A 21,060-nucleotide genomic window follows, 5' to 3' on the forward strand; every position below is an offset into this window, starting at 1 on the left:
TTTTACAATAAATCAACAGAAAAAGCAGTCTCGACTGCGCCCCTGTATGTTTTGCGCCCCAAGCGACCGCTTAATTTGCCTCATTGTTGGACCGGCTCTGTGTACAGGGTATGTGCACTCTCAACCCATATTAATCAACATTTGCCATTTATGAAGTGGTCAAAGGTTTGATGTACTGACTTCACAGTCCTGAGTGCTACCTCTTATAGTGAACCCTGTATTAACTATATGGAAGCAAATTGGTTAGGGAAGCATATGTGTTAAATTCAAAATGAAAACAACTCAAGTGCTCAACTTAAATCTTTTTATTAGTCACAAGATTATAAACTTTTTTCATGATCCAACTGGAAATAGTTCATAAAGCCGTCTTTTATAAAACACTTTGAAATGAATGCTTTAAAATATTTGAGGAACATTACAGCACTTAAGTGTTAATAGCAATGTCCTGTCAATTTTTCCACATACTTTGAGCCATTTAAGTAACATATTTCTAAATACAAATGTTGAAAAGTACAAACTAGGAGGCCTTGAGAGGAGTTGCATTTTGAAAATATCTCTCTTCTGAAAGCAGTATTTTTCTTCTTCCAACATTGAATACTTTTCTGATCTTTTTTCCTACTATACTGGGCAGCAGTTCAAACAAGTATTAGTCTAGCTGCTCCTAGAAATGCTGCATATATAAAAAAAAATTTCTGGTGCAAAGTATGGCACAATATTATGTGCAGTTTTGAAGCTAAAATTACCTGCCACTTAAGTGATTTTTAAAACTAAGGGAGTAGATGGCATTCCCTCTCTTTACATTCTCATTAGAGCTCAATCCCTTCCTGATGTCTGGCAACAACGGAGAAAGAGTGCTGGATGAAACTGGTAAGAAATCAAGGATGAGTTGAGTAGCACCTTGGTTTCTCACATTAAATGGAAGAACAAAATACAATCTTATGTTATCGTCATCTTTAGTCTCATTTCAAGTACCTTTGCAAAGTTTAGCATACATTACATCCACTGGTAAACTCATCTGCCCTAGTCTCCCATATTTTGCTAATGTATATTGTGCAGCGTTTTAGATCTCCTGTAACACCATAACCATTCTGAAAGGAAGTTGCCATTACTATTCTTCATCCTATACTTTAGCTATTTTACTGCTTATAAGCATGTTGCCAAAGCAGCCTGTATTGAAGCAAGATGCTTCATTGAAAGCTCACTTGGTTAAACATACTAAGTGTTGGAGCCTGTATTGATGAGCAATAAATAATATACTGAAATCTGTCTCATTCATAGTGAATAACAGCGTAGCTAGAGCAGTTGCAAGTGAAAAGAGTCCAAGAAGCTAAAATGAAGTGCAGAAGACTTGTCTTAGATCATTCCAGCCACTTCACTGGAACTATAAATAGTATGACACCGTGTTTAGAAAAGTGTAAGGATGTCATTTTGTAAGACACCGGTACAGATAAATTAGTGTTAATAAACTCAACATATTGTTTCATGCTTGTTATACCAGAGCTTTTAGCTTTATCTTAGAACGAATACTAGTGGAAGCCAGAGGTACGTATCAGTTCAGGTTCACAGATATAAAAGAACTGATTTCCTGAAAAAGTCCTTTTGAAGTGCAGTAAATTTCTTCAGCTTAACACTTCACTAGTCAAGCAAAGTCTTCATTTTTCCTGTAGACTTCAGCATGTGTGGCCCAAACTGTGAGAAGAAAAATGAGAATTAGAACAAATACTGCATCTTGAAAATAATGTCATACACCGACCTGGTGCCTTTTGGGCTATATCATTCAGTATTAATCATGAGAGCATGGTTTCATTAATTCAACAACCTAAAAGAGCTATATGTCATCAGATTGAGTTAGCTGCTCCATACTACAGCAATATATGATGTCCAAAAGGAGCTCTTGCACAAGGTTCTTCATTGATCATGAAAACAAGCAAGAACTGCTAAAAATGCTGGTTTATCACATAGCATGCTTCTATATTGCTTACTAACCACCCTTACTGGGCTTCTCATGCTTCTGAAAGAAGCCAAACTAAGGATAAACATTTGTAGTTCTGGGGGCATTTTCACCATGTTTCTCTCAGAAGATGCCTGTTTATTAAAGCAGGAAATTTGTCTGACATTGCATTACTCATGCACATTTCTTAAAGAAATGGGTCAGTTATGTTGCACTGCAGAAAAAAGGGCCTTCTTGTACTTAAAATATCCCAGTGAGATCTACTCCCTAGAGGCCATTCTGGGGATGTTTTATGCCAAAAGATTTTACTGTTTTTTCATAACTTTTGTGTGGGCGGTCCTCCAAGTTTTCCTAGGTCAGAGCTTTCCAAATAGTGTCACCTATAGTTCCTTTATATGTTGCATGAAAAATGCTCCCCCCACCCCCATATAAAAGGCTTCTGACTAGTTATAGGCTTGGTAGCCACTTTGAGGGGATATGTTGGCCGCCCCTGGATGAGGAAGAACCAGCGAGAACAACAGTGGCTGTAGCCACTTGGGCGGTGCCGAGCCTCCTCCTTGTCCTCAGCTGTTGTAGTTGAGCCAGGGGGCAATAATACTACTACTAGTAGAACTGCTAGCAGGAGGAAAAGGGCTAATGGTGAGCATGTGTTTGATGAGGAACAGCAAGCAAAGCGGGTCCAGGAAATACTTATGGCTCCTTCTGAGGATGAAACGTTTGAAGGGTTCTCTAGCGATGAGGAGTCAATGCTGGAAGAAGATAGGTTAACAGAGAGTAGAGGAACTAAAAGGTCAACTCGGGAGCAAGAGTCAGATGAGGAAAGAGAAAGGAAGAAGATCCGGGATCTACTCACTGCTCCCATGGAAGATGAAACATTTGAGGGTTTTTCTGGGAATGATGGGTCTGGGAGTGAGATGGAAAGTGCTGCAGATTGGACTCAAGTAAATGTGTGTGCAGAGCCAATTCCTGGGAATGCATCAGGGGATTGGCAAACTACTGATACACCAGGGACATGGGGAGATCTAAGTCTTGAACAAAGATGGAGGGACTAGAGGGATGATGGGCGAGGCTCACGTATGAGATCAAGATCAGCTGTGGATAATGGTGACAGTAAGTTAAAAGTAGAGTTGGAAGTACAGACTCCTTGCAGAAGGCAAGGTGTTGTTTTGGACATTGGGTTGTCGCTGCCTGTTCTCCTGTTGGGCTTGGGTTCTGGCTGTACAGCTTCATGCTCCTGGATTCGGTTTGGCTCTTGTTGATGGCTTCGCTGGTGCCTGGCTTGGCGTTTCCTGGCTTCCCCTTCGGTTCCTGAATTTGGCTTGGCTCCTAGCGACGGCATCGCTACTCCCGGCTGGCTCTCCTTTTGGTTCCTGAATTCAGCTTGGCTCCTGACGACGGCATCGCTACTCCTGGTTGGCTCTCCTTTGGTTTTTGGATTCAGCTTGGCTTTTGGACAATGGTGTCGCGTGCTCTCGCTACAGGTGTGTGTTTGGCCCTCTTCTGGCTTTCTGTGCCGTAGTTTGGCGTGACTATAGTTTCAGTGAACTCTTTGCTGGAGTTGAGCCGGATTATCAGGCAGGATAATCCGGATTATTTTCTGTTCCCGCATTTTTGCCTTTTCTTGAAGCAAAAGCATTTACTTTTACCAGGAACACTGAAGTTAAGTGTTCCTAGGTTCAGAATATCATTTAATAAACGTTTGTTATCTTTACTCATTGTGTGTGGCCCTTTAAGAGGAGTCTGTGTCGTGACATCAGCTCTCCACTTTGCCCCCGATGGCAACAGCCCCAGCTATGGGGATGATGAGAACGATGAGGAGGAAGAAGATATCCTCAGAAGGCATCCAGCCCTGCAGCCAGGTAGGAACACCCAATCAAAGTACCCCTAGCTGACCAGCCAGCCTCCATTTTAACCCCCCCCCCCCCGAGAGATTTAATCACTACAGAAGTGGAGTGCCAGTGCTGTTCAAGTGTAGGTACTGTAACAATGTTTATAATTTGCATAATTTGTTGTTTGAGTTGCAGTAATTATCACTAAAATGGATAAGTTTCTAATTGAGAAAATAAAATTTGTTGACAATTATTCTTGTAACAAACCACATGGAGGGGCCATAGAGGAAACTATACAGGAATCAACCATAGTATAACAAGTGTAAAGAGAAAAAAATCCAAATCTTGTTCATACATTAAAGATTATATGAAACACACACACATATAAAAATATATGAAACTCTTATAAGGGGTTAGTTTAACAACGGTGTTGCTAGTATAAATTGAATTGCCATGTGAAAGGAGGCATGTCTAAAAAGTGTGTTACCGACATGAAAAGCTTGGCAAGCTCTGTCCCAGGGGCTGATATTTTCTAACAAGTACTCATGCCTGCTTTAATTTCACCCCTATTCCAGTGATTTTGAATAGACCTGCTACAACAATAATATAATTATTATTAATTACTTGCCTCTCCTTGTGGCTCAAGGTAGAGTACAACATGATAAAACAGAACACTATTAAAATACATATAACAAATATAAACAGTAAAATGCAATTAAAATTCCTGATAAAATGCAGGTTAAAATCCACAAGTTAAAATTGACTGGAAAGGCCTGTCAAAAGAGATGGGTCTTCAGCTATGTCTTAAATGAGCTTAAATCTCCTGCTCATAATCCTCAATACCATCAATGAGATGGAGTGTGCTTTAATTCCATGCAATTAATATCAAGAAACATTGTTTCCCTGTTGTTATCCCAATGCAGAGAGTAGGTGGAAAGAAATTAATTTGCACGCCTCCTTTCACAAGCATAATAACACACTCAAAAACGGCACACAGAGAGAGTTACACTCATATGATCAGATGCTTGTTGGTGAGAGCCTAATTTTTTTTGCAGAATTGGAGGATGGGTAACATCTAAGCATGTTGTCTTGTGCTGGTGTGGCAACGGGAGGTAGAGTTTTTATAGTGGCCTACACAGTGCCCTCGCCCTCCAAAGATATGCTAATGAGGCAGGATAAGCTTTTCCTTGCAGCTAGTCCTGGCATCACATTTCCACCCTTCTGCCAAAAAAGCTAGTAATCAACTTCAAACCCTGATGTCAAACTCTGGTTTAAGTTAATGTAATTCAAGGGAGACTGTGAAGGGAAGGGATCTAAAGTTTGCCACTCAGTTTAAAATGATGCAGTTTCTAGTGAATTACGATTTGTACACAGCACTTACCGGCCTAGCTTCAGAGGCTGTGGTCTGTTTTTCATTTTTATTTGAGCTGTCATTACGGTACCTATATGCAAATTTTTTCTTAAGAGCTTCAGCTATTACTGCTGCAGGATCAGTTGGGTCAGTTTTTCTTTTTGTGCTTTCATCTGGCCTTAAAAATAAGGAAACAAAACAGAAACTAAAATTAGATGCACACAGATAGGTTTTATAAAGATTCTTTGTCCATCTACTATACCATTCCCCATCTGATATACAGCAGAAGCAGCAACAGTCCTTTCCCTGGTTCAGGGCATTTTGTCTGGTGAAGTCATAGAAAATATTGAGGTGAGAGCTGTTACGATAGATTTTACTTAAAGGAGCAGCTACCTTGCATTAAACAACATTCCAACTGGATGTAATTTTACACATTCTTACAACTAAGTCAAAGAAAGAGAAAACAAGCATTCACCTTTTCACTGATCGCAGTTTTACATTGTTCATATCTTTGAGGATGTCTAGCATATTTGGTATTTCAGGCTTCTTTGGCTCATTATCCAGTAAAGTCTGACCAGATTTCATTCTTTTCCCTTTGCGTTCCTTAATAAGGTCAATGGCATTGGTACTCTGCTGAAACGGTGGTGGGGGTGGCAGAGGAGGTGGAGGGGGTGGTGGCGGTGGTGGTGGTGATGGTGATGGCAATGCTGAGGTATAAGCTGATGCAGCAGAATCGATCCCGGCTGTGACAAAATTGCAGACTTAAATACGACACAATGTTTTTCCTCAGTAAACAACATCTCAAATTTCAAAAGCAAGCCGCAGTCAAGTCTTCAGTCCTGCACTATTTCCTCTCCAGTGCAAGAAGCTGTGGGAAGTGGCTGCTGAATATCCCTTGTAGTGTATTAATGATTTGGTTTTGGAGATACATGCTGACACAAGTCATCCCACTATAAATGCTTGTATAGCAGTCATGCCAGTCAACATTATGTAAATTATTTCCTGACTAAGCCACAGCAGTGCAGATTTAACAAACACTAATCAGGAGACAAATACTCATCATATTATAGATGTCTTTAAAAGCAACAAACTTTGTAAGACAAAGGATACTCACATTGATTGAAATACTATTCTAGTTAAGGCTTATTGGACCTGGACAACTTTTCTATCTAATTGGCGTGCATTACAGATTATATTGAGAACCAGTCTGGTTTAGTGGTGTTGTATTACAACTCTGGATAGATCAGGGTACAAAGTCTTAATCAGCCATGAATACCCACTGGATGACCTTGGGTAAATCATACTCTCTCTACCTCACAGGAAAGCAAAGGCAAAACCTTTTCTGAACAAATCATCTGCCATGTTGAAAGTGCACATCACCAAGACCAAACAAGAATTATGCTTCAATTACTTTAGTCAGAAAAAAACGTAATAGCGAGATACATCCTGTATTGTCCTCAGTTCATGAAAATCAAAATAAGAAATTGGCTACTATAACTCAGTTTTTAAGAGAGCAACATTTATAATACAACAAAGTTCCTGCACCCAAATCAATAGTATGTCTCGGAATGAAAGTCATTTAAAGATAAGATATATAAAAGTACTTTAGTTATCAAAGTAAGAAGGAACAATACCTGCCACCAAATTTTGTTTTTCTTGCAAGCTTACAATTTTGGCTATTTGTGCTCTTAAGCTAGCAAGTTCATTTTCTAATTCACTGATCTTCTGCAAAGCTTTATCATTTGTAGCCATGGCAGAATTGGAGTCTTCTTTATCCTGGGACTTTTTTGATATTTGCTCATTTGAGTTTCTTCCTGAACAGTCTTCATTTTTACAGAACAATTGGGATTTGGGCCGTATTTCTGATCTGTAACCAAGAAACACATGTGTAATTTAAAAGCATAAAATCCACTAGGAAGCAATGCAACTACTACTGAATTCTGGAGAATAACAAGTCCTTGGAGGCAAGCCTTTATTGACCTACAGATAGCCTCCATATTTTAAAATGCTCACTTACAACAGGATACAAATAATGGATGGTACTACAGGGGTAAGACCTTGCCACAAATCCAGACCACACATCCTGATCAGTGTCAGTTAAATCTGCACTGCTGTGGCTGCTATTGTCCCCATATCTATTCTGGGAGAATAGTGATATTTCCATCCGTATGCTAGCAATGCCCCTCAACACTACATTGGACTACCAGGTCAGACTTTTACTCAATAAGATTAATGCATGCACATGTGACACTAGAAAGGGTAATACCCAAAAACCAGTTGCAGAATATTTGAATCCCCCTGGATACACAATAAGTGATTTACAGGTTGTAGTCTTTGAACAAAGAAATTACAAATGAAGACTAGATAGAAAAACTGAATTGAATTATTATTTATACATTCCAGTCCATTAGCAGAGGTATGAACAAATAAAGACAATGGCTACATAGCACAAGAAATATATTAATACAAAACTTCTCATTTGTGTACATATAACAGGAACTTCTCAGAGTTATGAGCCCTGGAAAAATGATTTTTAACACATGCAGGAGGCTGTTCTGTCTTTTGAAAACTTGATTAGCCAACTTATTCAACAAATGTCAATTTGGTGATCAAGTTCAATTGTTAGAACACAAGCCAAATTCTAACTGCCAAGACTAAAATGCAACTGTTTGCTGAAAATAGAATTAGAGTTGTTGCTGCACATGACATTGTTCACTTGTATAGGGGAAGCCACACCTAAAAGTTTACATTTAAGTCTGTCACATCTAGCCAGTTTCCACTTCAAAATAAATTCTGAAAATTGGATTTTTTAAATTAAGATGCCACTGTTGTATTTCACTTTTCTATAAATGTGACATCCAACAGTAAAAATTATTTCAATTACCATCATTGTAAGATCATAGACTTTCAGTGAGACATGTTCTCTGATACATTACAAAAGTGGCAAGCTGATATGTGCAAAGGTAAAACAGATGAGTGGCATCTCTGCAGGTTTCTCCATAGCCACATCTTGCTTAATGGAACAAATAATAACTGTAGTCACCCCACTTGCATGCCATTCCTCATTCTGTCTACTGGCAGTTGGATCTCTTACATCCTAAGACATTCCTTTGGGCTTGAGTCAGATTGAGATTCCACCTACATAGAGTAACTGAAGTAATACTAATGCTACCTTTGAATTGTGCTTTTTGTACACTACAAGAGCCCTAGCTATTGAAATTTGAGAATGTCTTGGATCTTTCATGTTATGCCTCCCTTAACAACACTTGCTGGTATTTAAGTAAATAGGTTATCTAGTTATTGTTTGCTGATTTATGGAGGCCCTAAAGCAAACACCCTGGTCACAAGGGACTTGAGAAACATACCTGAGCCGAGTACAGACTTCACCTTCCTCTTCAGCAACCCATCCTACATCAGCAAGAGAAACTAATCCATCTTCTCTTGGTTGCTTAAAATGGCTGCCTTCTGAACATTGAGAAGTAAGCTAAATAGAGTAGATAATAATAAAAGTTAGAGCAGCTTCTTAGGCTTTCTGAAAAATTCCATATTATGCTAAGCTAATATTCACATAGCCTTACCGCTGTGAGAGTACCGTATTTTCCGGCATATAAGACGGCCCTCAACTTTTCCAGTTAAAATATAGAGTTTGGATATACTTGCCGTATAAGACTACTGCAGTGCAAAGTTTGAAACAGTGCAAAGTTTGAATCTATGAATGAATTATTGGAATGTATTTATATTATATTAATTCACAGAATCAGGTCATATCAACTTCTATCTTAGGATGGGCCAAAAGCTTGGTCCCACAGCTAGGTCTTCAGCTGCTTCCTAAATGACATGAGTGAGGGGGGCTTCCCTAATCTCCCTTGACAAGGAGTTCCACAGCTGCAGAGCCACCAACAAAAAAGCCCTATCTCTCGTCCCTGCCAACCGCACCTGTGAAGGCGGCGGGACCAAGAGCAAGGCCTCACTCGAAGATCTTAATCTGTGGGACAGCCCGTAGGGGGAGATATGTTCGTAGATTTATGAAAAATTCTTTTAGGTTTAAGAACTTAGATGAAAAACTGAGACTTGCTGTTACATATTCTACATGGTTCTTACAATAATTGTTTCCTCCCTAGATATTGCTAGATTACTCTGACATGGATTTGAAGAGTGATAAACCATAGTTCAGCATTATAAATGTACAGAATTGTTCAAAACTGTTTATTTGTTTAGATGTCAGTCTCTATGAATGAAGCAGTTGTTTAACTATGGTGTGGCAATTAAAAACACTGCACAAACTATAATTAATCTTTAACCATGATATGAACTCAACTAAATTTGAAAAATGTCATTTTTGGAGCAATCTAATATTTTGAGGGAGATATACTCAAGCACAAACTCAAACCCTGTACCTGCATTTTGTGAGGCCCTCAATTCAGACAGGCAATTACACTTGAATGATAGGCATCTGCAAGCAGTATGCCAAAAGTAGCATCCACAGCACTTAAGAAGCATCCTTAACACCTTCCATCTTTTATCTTGCCCTAATTGTACTTTGGCTTTTCAGTCTCATGCACCATAAACCTGTGTCTAGTTCCAGAATATGCAAAGGTTTTATTTCTGGGAAATTGTGCATGAGAGTGGGCTGACATTATTTCCCCCCGACAACAGAAGAACAAAGACTAGTAGCAAACTTGTTCCTGCACATCTTCGACTTATATAAGCTAAGGAAGAAAAATATGAAAAGCAAACAAACAATTACATAAGTAATATAATTATGGCCAAAGATGTTTATTCAATCTACAATTCTCAAAAGCAATTAGGTTTAAAGACAAACATGCATTAATAGTGTGAACAAGTTTAAAGAGAAAAGATAAAACTGACTTACAGCAAGTTCAGTGCATGATCCTTTGATACAATAGTTAAAGCTAACAAGAAAGAGAAAATGGAAAGAGAGTGCTATAGAAAGTTTCAGTGCAAGGAGAAACTAGAGAACAATCAATGCATATCTGAGCTTGTAGAGGGCACCAAAAGTTGATTCTCTTACTGTGTGACACATTAAACTATTGTTCTGTTATATTTAGAAAAGGGAATGAAAACCATTCTGATCTGAAAAATACATTCTTTTAGGTGGCAAGTAAGCAATACCTCCATATCATACTTGCCCCTCTTGCCCCTTCCCTACTTTGTTAGAAATGTCTTTATGAGTTTATAAATGTTCTTTTGCTCTTAGGCTGGAAGCAACTTAAAATGAACCCTTTCCTCTATTTCTGCTTGTCCCAAGGTCACCTTTACAAAGAGAACTGTCCTCTGATTTTTTTTATTAAAAAGCCTTATGTTTAGCCATATACATTTAAAAGAAACCTCACTGATGTTTCACCAAAGATCATAAACAGTGAAACAAGTAGGTATGAGGACAAATGAACCAACAAAGAAATATTATTTAACTTTAGTAAAAGGATAGAGTTATTACTTTAACAAATCATGCAACATACTACTAAGCTGCTCAAAATGTGCATTACAAATTAATGTTTAAATTTCTGACTTGTTTCTTGAATGCATTATTCCCCTCAAAATCAATTGTTACAACCCACATGATTCCAGTAAAATTAAGTGCTACTGTCATATGAGTACAATAGAAACACAGAATTCATGACTAATGCAGCTTTCACTGAAAGATTTTCTCCCTCCCACTTTCAAATCTGAAGAATGACTTTTATTGTAAAATCACATAAATTAACCATCACTTCAGAACTGCCTGTATATCATTCAAAGGGAACAGTTCTATTTTAAAACTGCCATCAAAACAGAGCATAAGAGCAAGAGCACGTAAAATCAGATCTTTGGATGATCAGTAGCATCCAGTTTGCAAATACTGTGGAACTAACCAAACTTACAGGGAGACGTGTTTCACAAAATAATTAAGATTTCAAACATAATCCTGAATTTTATGTTGAACGTATCCATTATTTTATGATAGCTTAAAAAACCCCAAAACAGTGTTTAATTTAGAATATGTATGTCAAATACATTCACCTGTCCTTAAACAGAACAATGCTGCCACCTTCTACATCAGTAGTTCTCAACATGTAGGTCCCCAGGTGTTTCGGCCTACAACTCCCAGAAATCCCAGCCAGTATACCAGCTGTTAGGATTACAGGGAGTTGAAGGCCAAAACATCTGGGGACCCACAGGTTGAGAACCCCTGTTCTACATGCAGGCACTGTCATTCACCATATTTTTTACTGTTTTGTTCCATGCTTGATTCCCATCCCTGGTATAGGATAAAATTTAGGAGGAATGCATAGAAACCCTCCAGTTACTATTACTCTTTGCTTGATTCTTTTGGGCATACAGTTGAAGCATATGGTAGCTTTTTAGCGGCCGAGACAATACTTCTTTATCTAGGAGTAAGTCTCAGCAATACAAGCAAGACTTACTTCTATGCAGAGTTTAAATAGAATAAAAACCTAAAGATAAAGACGTGCAATTCTCTCCTTTGAATATATAGAACATTTTGGCAGCAATATATGTATCATACATATTTATACTTTTTTTCAGTCCAAGAAGCCCAAGTTATTAAACCATTATTCAACTCTATTCTTCAAAGCTTCATAGAAAATAATAAATGGGATCTTGACATACAATGGATGATTCATTAGGATTTCCAGTTTCTCATGTACTTGTTCCACATGTCAAGCCCTAATCAAAAATGGAAATTGCTACTTGGATTGCAGACAAAATAATGCTCCCAGATTCAGAGTCAAATTCTAATTTTATTAGAGACAAACACGCAGTACAACAATTGCAATAAAGTACTGCATATAAATTATTCTCCAAAATGTTACACAACATGCAGGCAGAACATTTGGATGGCAGGTGTCTTCGAAACAAATAAAAACACAGCATCGATTTTCTATAATATGCATGGTTCTCTTTAAACAGGTAGCCAACGTTCTTGTGAAGTGAGGAATTTGACCTTTCAGATACTGTAGACTACATGTTTTTACTTTACCAACTAGTACTATTGGAAATTTCAGCCCAAAATTTCTTCATTCTGAGTGAAAACTTGTACTAGAAGTACATCAGAAAACCTAGTAATATTTACCTATCAAATTAATGTTGCAAACAAATATCTGTGTATTTACTGGGTAAGCACATCTAGACTTGTAAGCAGATATTTAATAATACTATCAAAAATATTAATCCTGACCAAAAAAGGAAGCCATCCTATTTTCCAAGTAGTATCAAGAGCTTAGTCTGTTTTGCGAGAACCCAAAAGAAACACTAACTCTACTCTCTCTGCCATAGTGCCACTTCTGCCCCTTTTGAATGCTTGGGTGGGAAAATGGTGGCATCCAGGGGCTGCTGGCCATAAGGCAACATTGGTACTTTTACTTCAATGCAGAGTGAGCTTCAACTTAAACTGTCGTTGTTTCATTTAATGTGTGTACATGGTTAGTTTTGAATATAAAGTTTGCTGAAACAGATGGCTCCGGCTCTTTTTTCTCCCAAAGAAAAAACCTACACCTGTTCTTTTTGTGCTATTTCTACCTTTAGTATCAAATTTTTGTTACAGTAATGTCCAGGACATTTCTTTGTTAACTGAGATATACCTATAGTACATTCTGGAAACTAATTCTTCTCAGTTTTGTTTACCAAACATGTTCACAAACATTGTTCTTATCTGGGAAATCTCCTGGTATATGGAAACTGTTGCCTTATTTTTGGTATGTATGTGCGTGTGCATGTATGGGGTTTTGCTTCCAAATTGAGATCGAACTTTTGAATTACTCATTTGTTATTAGAACAAACAATAACATTTGTCACTTGAAAGGTATTTGTCACTGCCTTCAAATTTACAGATGCTTCAAATTCCCAGACCAGATCACTTACTCCAGTCAGAAAAACAATAAAAGTTAAATTTCTTACCTGAAACTGAACCCTTGGGCACTGTATCAGTGAGAGGTTGGTGCCTATTTTCCTTACAATACTTCTATTTGGGCCGTAAGGCTTACTTGACCAAAGCTGAAAAAGTAGAAAAGTTTTTATTATGGAGAGACACTATTTGCTCAGTTTTATACAAAATATAATTTGTTTAAATATTTATGCAGAACAAAGGAATGATAAACAGTTTCCTGGAAATAAAACTCAGTAAATAAAGGATCACTCTGTGCTGATAAACATGCCTCAAACTGCACTTCATGCTTATGTACTAAGGGACACATGATTTAACAAGGGTCAAGTGCAATACACCAATATTCACAAGTGGACACAAGACCACAGTTATAAAATGATATGTGACTATAACCAAGTCTGGATAGAGAAAGAGACAGGATAGTGCCTCCTCAGTGAGCAGTGCACCATCTTCCCTTGTAGTCAGAATTACTTATTCAGAAGAATGCCTAAATTCCTAAGTGCAATTGCCAATTCCAGCTTATTCCACTGAAATAATAAAATTTATTTTGTATTCTAACTATTTTGTAACAGATTTAGCAAATTTACCTACTAGAACATGCAACTGGGCAAAGACTAGGGATGGAAATCATGTGACCCTCAAAAGTTGTTTCACTAATCCTAGTAAGTACAGTAGAGTCTCACTAATCCAAGCTAAACGGGCTGGCAGAAGCTTGGATAAGCGAATATCTTGGATTATAAGGAGGGATTAAGGAAAAGCCTATTAAACATCAAATTAGGTTATGATTTTACAAATTAAGCACCAAAACTTCATGTTATACAACAAATTTGACAGAAAAAGTAGTTCAATACGCAGTAATGTTATGTTGTAATTACTGTATTTATGAATTTAGCACCAAAATATCACGATATATTGGAAACATTGACTACAAAAATGGCTTGGATTATCCAGAGGCTTGGATAAGCGAGGCTTGGATTAGTGAGACTCTACTGTATTACCATCAACCATGCCGAGGGCAATCCAACATAATCCTAGATATGTAAAATTTCCAAGGATTTTGAGACCATGGCTAAAACTGTCTTTTCAGAAAATTTGAAATGTTTGGGGGAAGAAATTAAAAATGCTTTTATACACTGTAAGTCAATTTGTTACTTTATTTCCCTCCTCTTTTCTTTTCTTTTTGTTACTTTAGGAAGATGAAATGTATTACTGGTATATTAAATTTGGGTTGGCATAGTATTATATCTAGAATATTAGAAGTAATGCTTATTTGGATGATAATTATCATTAAAATTTTGATTTTTAAAAAAGTGATACAAAACTGAGCTACAAGATCTTGAACTGTAAGAAACATGTGAACAGGAAGGAATATCTTCAGTTTGCTCAATTAGGTTGTACCAATTTATGAGGAGCAGGTGATCATAAGAAATAATCAGCATTAGCAAAACAAAGAAATTTTTTTTTTCTTCTAGTCCTAGGCAGTATAAAGCAGATATAAAGTACTTTCTAGCATAAAAAATCTAAAAATTGGAAAGACTAATTATAATAATCTGTACACCGTTTCATTAAAAGATCTGCCTATTGCATAGTTTTAACAAATAGTTTTGGAGAAACGCTTTGTCCTAAATTCTGTTTTTATCGCTATAAAAGTATCTTGAGAGGCACATGAGTCTCAATTATAATTTTAACTACAGGTTTGAATGGTACCCAAGTACCAAATAGTTTTAGATTTTTTTTTGCCTCGATGAGTTGAGAAGCTATGACCATCCTGAATACATTGCTATGCTTTCAGTTATGTAAATATTTCATTATGTGCATCACACTTACCAAATCCATAGTCAACCCCACTTGTTCTAACATCACTCTAAACAGGCAAGTAGTCCAGTAGATCATCTAGAACAATAGAGCACCTTTTCAAACTGGTAATGAACCACCGAAATTTGCTGTGATGCAGATGTTCCATAATAACACTGGGAAGAAACATTTATAAACAATAAATATTGATATGAGACTCCTTAAATCATGAATAAACTATTTCAAAGATCAAATGCTTAGCACTAATCACAACTTCAACATTTCTATATCAGATATGAGTATTTAACTGGCATTTATTCAGTGTAAAGCAGGAATGAGTAATTTCCAGGGGTTTGGCAGCAAATCCACTCTCTCCTCAGAGGACTTGGGGGGGGGGGGAGTAGTACCATCATTCATTTTTTTAAACTTGCAGTTTATAAAAAAAGACTTCTCCTGGGCCTCCTCAGGTGACAGAGACAGTTGAAAACAAGGTGGATTTATTCCATAAATAAGGACCAATTATAGCAAAAATACCCATTTAGATGATGATGAAGATTGAATCTTTGTCAGTTTTGCCGCAAAGCTGCCTTTAATTAAAAATGCCACACTGCATTTTGATAAACAATTTTAAAAGAAAAAAATGCTAATAATCTATCATTCTGTATCATCAAAAGTAAACCTCTTTCCCTTTAAAGTAAAGCATGTGAGAAACAAAGGTCTCTTCTAAAAAGGAGACTTGCTATTCTGGAAGACGTCTGGGAGCAAAATTTTCCTTAAATACAAGGTGCTTGTTTCTCATACACCATATCTTAGCAGTATACTGACCAAAGTTTGTGGCCTTCCCTATGTTGTCAGATTATAATCCATCAGTCCTAGTTAACATAAAGCAAGAGGTGAGGTTAAAGTTGCAGTCCAATAACAACTGGAGAGCTCCAAGTTGTACTGTAGTTTGTTTTAAGAAAATACAAAAGAAAATCATAACATATTGTGAGACTGAATCCACACTGTCAAACAGGATGGCATCCAAGATCACAAAAATGGAGAGCAGGGCACCTATGATATATGTTGCCCACCACTGACTTAAACCAATTACACATGGTTAGTGATCTCTTTCTGCTTTTACAAATACCAAAAAGAGGATGGAAGCAATTATAAAATAATCCAAGAAGGATCGTACTCAAAGGATAGTCATGATTTGGTATTTTGATGGTGCCATGGAATAGAATCTACAAAGGGAACCACATCCACTAAGACTATCTTTCAAGTATAAAATAACTGTTACAGTCTCTTAGAAACATGAAATATTTTCCCTGCTCTGGGTATTTTCCTGTTAAATTGTAAACCTGCAGTATCAGCTGCATGATTTATACATAATTTTGCAGCACCTGTATTTCTGAGGTGGTATGTAAACACGATATAATTTATGTGTTTGTGATAACTGTAGGTATCTTGTAGTCCATAGACTGTTTGGGAAGTTCCACTGCAGAAAAAAGACTCCTTAAAAAGGGGGAAAAACAACAACTACTATCTCCCACCCCCCAGGGAAGCTGTTCCAGGAGTGCTTGTGGGGAGGGGAGGGGGGCTCCTTCCAATAGTCTATAAGGAGACCAAAAGGGAAGGGCAGTGCTCACCCTGTCTAACAGGCATACTGGAGATCTTGATTATTTTTTTTTACTAGTTTTAGATGTTACTTAACGATGGCTGAATGAAACAAATAATCTACATAGAACTGGAGGTCATGTATTCAAAACGACCAGCTCAGCACATCTGAATTCTACTTTGCTGCAACATTATAATATGGCATGTACAGACATACCCATCCACACCCCTCACACTCCATTCTTTTGAAGTGCCATTTATTCTGGCAAGGCTTATTTTCAGCTGGATGTCTATAACCATACACTGTATTTTAAAAATCCATTCTGACAATCATAATGGACATATTTTGAAGTTCTGTAAATTTTCTGTGACAAAGATGTATGGCGTATACATATATTTACATAATCATGTGCCGAACCTATAGTTTTAGAGATGCTGAGCTTTTTCATTTGTGGCACAATGGGTTGCCACATCATACCTGATCCTTTTTCCTGCAAGTGCCATGGATTTAAGGTGAGACTTTCAATATGTAAAACAGGGCTCTACTACTGAACTATAGTGTCTCTCCAAAAGTGCTGTCTGAACTTTGAGAGAACACAGAGCTCATGTGTACTTACAGAACTACATGTCATTACGTATCTCTAAATATTCTTCTTAAAATGCCTGTCAGCTGACAAAGCAACCATTTTAGTTTCTCAAGCATTTCAACTTACCTGTAATTCAAGTCACATAAACATGTTCCACAAGAGCAACAGCACAGTAGCATTCTCTCTATATGTAGCCTGCTCTTAATACTGAAGAAGGAAACCATTAGCTAGTCTTATTAACATACTGAAAAGACCATTTTGAATTTCTGTGACCTTTCAAGTTCAAGCTTCTAAAGGGAGGATTAACTTTGCTCAATAGAAGTTTCTGTTTCCCTCTGCTAAAACATAAACAGCCAAATGGGGCAACAGTTTCCATACCTCCATGCTACAGAAGAAACCCTATAAAGTGTTAGCATACCTTGCACTCCTCATCTCATTATGTTTACAACTTGACCCACAGAGTTGGCACAGATTTGAAATTGTCACCGTGAGAAAGAGCAACAAATGAAGGAACAAACAAACTCTCAAGGTTAGCCACTACCTCACTGGAACTGACACAGAAAACAAACACACATAGTGTAATACCAGCTGATATACAAAAACACATAAGGTTAATTGTGTTAACTTACCTGTTAAAATTGTTTATTGTCCATTTGCAAGCTTGTTGTCACATACTATGTTATTGATAGAGAAGAACTAGACAATGGAACATTTTGACCTTTTAAAAAATAGAGCTGCAAAAGAGCAACACATACCTTGTAACTCAAGAAGAACCAAGGTTTAGGTTTTACCGTAAAATAACCTTTTCTGCTTATGGTGACCTGTTACCTATTTTAGGCCCCATCTCCACTGCCATATAATGCGGATTCATAATGCAGCTTAACTGCATTGAATGGCATTATATGGCAATGCAGACTCATAATGCAGTTTACATTATGAAATTGCATTTTATCACAGTGTAGACGGGGCCTGAGATACTGGAGGTGACTAAAATAACAGCCCTCTGTATCCACAAAGTCTGCATCCACAGCTTCCATATTTCTTCCCAAATATCCCCCTTCCCAAAATTTCTAAAAATCAAACCTTGATTTTATTTTATCCTTTTATATATTGATATAAAGGACATTATTTTACTATTTATTGTATAATGGAACTTGAGTATCAATGGATTTTGGTGTCCATGAAGGATCCTGAAACAAAACCCCAGGAGATACCAAATTCCTGCTGTAGGAATTCCTGATGTGTCAAATTTGTCAATACTTTAATGTATACTGAAACCCGACCCTTTTATTGTGGTTTTCAGTACAGGCAGTCCCCAAGTTACAAACAAGATAGATTCTGTAGGTTTGTTTTTAAGTCTGTCTGTCTATCTAGTTTTGGATAACATAGGTAAAGGGTTAACACCTCTGTGGTGTTTTTGCTATCTTTGACCTTGTTCAGAAGATCTCACCCTCCCCTTTTTGTCCCTGTGATACTTGCATTTTGATAAAAAATGGGCTTGTTGTGGAAACAAGGATTGGTGAGAAAGCTACAGTGGAGACCCCCTTTCCCCCATACTAACTCTTCCAAGAGTAAATTTCCCTTCCTAGGGATAGATTTCTCTCACTTCCTGTTGCCTCACTCTTAACTATGAGTCGTTTGTAAGTTGGGGTCTGACTGTATTGTGGAAAGCAGATTTGTAGGAAAGGATATCTTTCAACTTCAATTCAAGAAATAGAACCACCCTCAACAAATGAATCTAAAACTAGCAGATAGATTAGTAGAGAAATTAATGAAAACACCAGGAAGGAAACGGAGCAATATGAAGAGGCAAAATGAATTTTGTCAACAGTAGGGAATTTTGGCCTTTTGTCTCAACCTCTGAATATACCCACAAATGCCAATCTTAAACATGTTTTCTTTAAACTCTATACTGATTACACCTTTTCCCCTTGATAATTCTTCCAGGAGTAAATTTCTCTTCCTAGGGGTAGATTTCTCTTTGTTGTCTCACCCCATTCTTAACTAGCCCTTGCGTCTAAGTTGGATGATTGTAACTCAGGGACTGCCTGTATACTGTGTTGTTGAAGGCTTTCATGGCCAGAATCACTGAGTTGCTGTGAGTTTTCCAGGTTGTATGGCCATGTTCCAGAAATATTATCTCCTAACATTTTGCCCATATCTATGGCAGGCATCCTCAGAGGTTGCAAGGTATATTGGAAACTAGGTAAATGAGGTTTATATATCTGTAGAAGGTCCAGGGTGAGAGAAAGAACTCGTCTGTTGGAGACAAGTAATGAGTGTTGCAATTAATTACCTTGATTAACATTGAAAAGCCTTGCAGCTTCATAACCTGGCTGATTCCTGCCTGGTGGAATCCTTTGTTGGGATGTGTTAGCTGGCCCTGATTGTTTCATGTCTGGAATTCCCCCGTTTTCAGAGTGTTGGCCTTTATTGTCCTGATTTTACAGTTTTTTTAAAAATACTGGTTAAATACTGGTAGCCAGATTTTGTTCATTTTCATGGTTTCCTCTTTTCTGTTGAAACATGAAATTCTAGTGATAGTCCCAACTAGAGAAGACCCATTAACCCCAAAGCAATGCAGTGGGTCGGGTCTATATTGTCTGACGAACAAGATGAATTTAGATTAGGCCTGGGCAAACTTGGGCTGTTAGGAATTATGGGAGTTGAAGTCCAAAACACCTGGAAGGCCCAGGCCTGCTTTAGATTGTTGTCTGACATTTTCTAGGACGGAGGCCTACCTCACCATCAAAACTTAGTTACACAAAAGAAAAGCAACAGGTACTCACAAGGCGGCCCAGTGGACAAGGGTGCATCTACACTGGAATTAATGCAGTTTGACACCACTTTAACTACTATGGCTGGTATAGAATCCTGGGAGCTGCAGCTCTACAAAGTCTTGTCTGCCAAAGAGTGATAGTGCTTCACCAAACTATAACTCCAATGACAACCGAAGTGGTGTCAAACTGCATCGATTCCACAGTGGAGACGTACTCCGAGGGAGGCGGAGGCAGCACTACACAGGCCTCTCTGGCGGCGAGATCGCGTGTCTTCGGTTTCAGACAACTAACGTTTCCCTTGTCTCGCCCAAAGCCGGTCATGGGGACCCCTCACAAGCCCTTCGCTCCCTCGCCTTCCTGAGAAGTCTTCCTGCCAGTCCCAACGGCACGAAAGCGGCCTCCTCCCGCTCTTACTCACCCGGCGCGGCTCTTTTCTCCTTCACCTCAGCAGCCTCCAGCTCATTTTTTCCCCTCAGAACACCGTCTCATCGAACAGCCAATCGCATAACTCCGCCGGGTATGGCTGGCCAATCAACGTCGCTCCTTGAGAAGGAGGGGCGAGACTTACTAGCGGTCCCGCAACATCCGGGGAAGAGGAAGGTCATTTGACCATAGAGAGAGAAAAAGCAAAGACTTCGCGGGAGAGTCTATTACGGTCCCATGATAATTAGTCTTACGCCATTTCCATATAGTTTCAAGAATGTTTGTGAGGCTGAATGGTTTGAGTTTTTCGGCTGTATGGCCATGTTACAGAAGCATTCTATCCCGATATTTCGTCCACATCTATGGCAGGCATGCTCAGAGGTTGTGAGGTCTGTTGGAAACTAGACAAGTGAGGTTTATATATCTAGGGAATGTCCAGGGTGGGAGAAAGAACTTTTGTCCGTTTGAGAAAACAGTAATCAGGACAGTAAAGCACAACACTCAGAAACAGGGAAATTCCAGACAGGAAACAATCAGGGCCAGCTAACACTTTCCAACAAAGGATTCCCCCACGCAGGAAGCAGCCAAGCTTTGAAGCTGCAAGGCCATTCAGTGCTCATTAAGTGGCCAACTGCAACATTCACATGTGCCTCAGGCAGACAAGAGTGCTTTCTCCCACACTGGGCATTCCACAGATATATAAACCACATTTGCCTAATTTCCTACAGACCTCACAATCTCTGAGGATGCCTGTCATAGATGTGGGCGAAACGTCAGGAAAGAATGCTTCTGGAACATGGTATACAGCCCAGAAAACTCACAGCAACCCAGTGATTTTCGCCA

At 38.3% G+C, this 21,060-nt stretch overlaps 1 protein-coding gene across 2 annotated transcripts; it reads right to left on the reverse strand.

Annotated features, from left to right (window-relative positions):
- Nucleotides 1-290: 290 nt before the first annotated feature.
- mtfr1 (mitochondrial fission regulator 1) lies at nucleotides 291-20,350 on the reverse strand. 2 transcript variants are annotated; one of them, XM_008108524.3, is made up of 9 exons: nucleotides 20,213-20,348; nucleotides 17,644-17,748; nucleotides 14,862-15,004; nucleotides 13,049-13,144; nucleotides 8,497-8,615; nucleotides 6,766-6,998; nucleotides 5,607-5,874; nucleotides 5,162-5,309; nucleotides 291-1,689 (listed from the first exon to the last, which is right to left on the reverse strand). In XM_008108524.3, exons 3-9 carry the CDS (start codon nucleotides 14,925-14,927, stop codon nucleotides 1,636-1,638), a joined length of 984 nt encoding a protein of 327 aa, XP_008106731.1. In that variant the 5' UTR covers nucleotides 14,928-15,004; nucleotides 17,644-17,748; nucleotides 20,213-20,348; the 3' UTR covers nucleotides 291-1,635. The 2 variants fall into 2 exon arrangements, with proteins under 2 accessions (XP_008106731.1, XP_008106730.1); XM_008108523.3 differs by lacking the exon at nucleotides 17,644-17,748 and having other exon boundaries at nucleotides 20,213-20,350.
- Between the last annotated feature and the right edge of the window lie 710 nt (nucleotides 20,351-21,060).

The sequence above is a fragment of the Anolis carolinensis genome, chromosome 4, assembly GCF_035594765.1.
Source record: "Anolis carolinensis isolate JA03-04 chromosome 4, rAnoCar3.1.pri, whole genome shotgun sequence".
NCBI classification, from domain to species: Eukaryota; Metazoa; Chordata; class Lepidosauria; order Squamata; family Dactyloidae; genus Anolis; species Anolis carolinensis.

Bases quoted from the DNA above. Each gene is read 5' to 3' on its own strand.
- mtfr1 (XM_008108523.3), bottom strand. From the start codon at position 14,927: ATGATCTACTGGACTACTTGCCTGTTTAGAGTGATGTTAGAACAAGTG. The intron at 13,145-14,861 runs GTAAGTGTGATG...CTACTTTTTCAG, and splicing joins TGGGGTTGACTATGGATTTG to CTTTGGTCAAGTAAGCCTTA. The intron at 8,616-13,048 runs GTAAGAAATTTA...TACTCTATTTAG, and splicing joins GCCCAAGGGTTCAGTTTCAG to CTTACTTCTCAATGTTCAGA.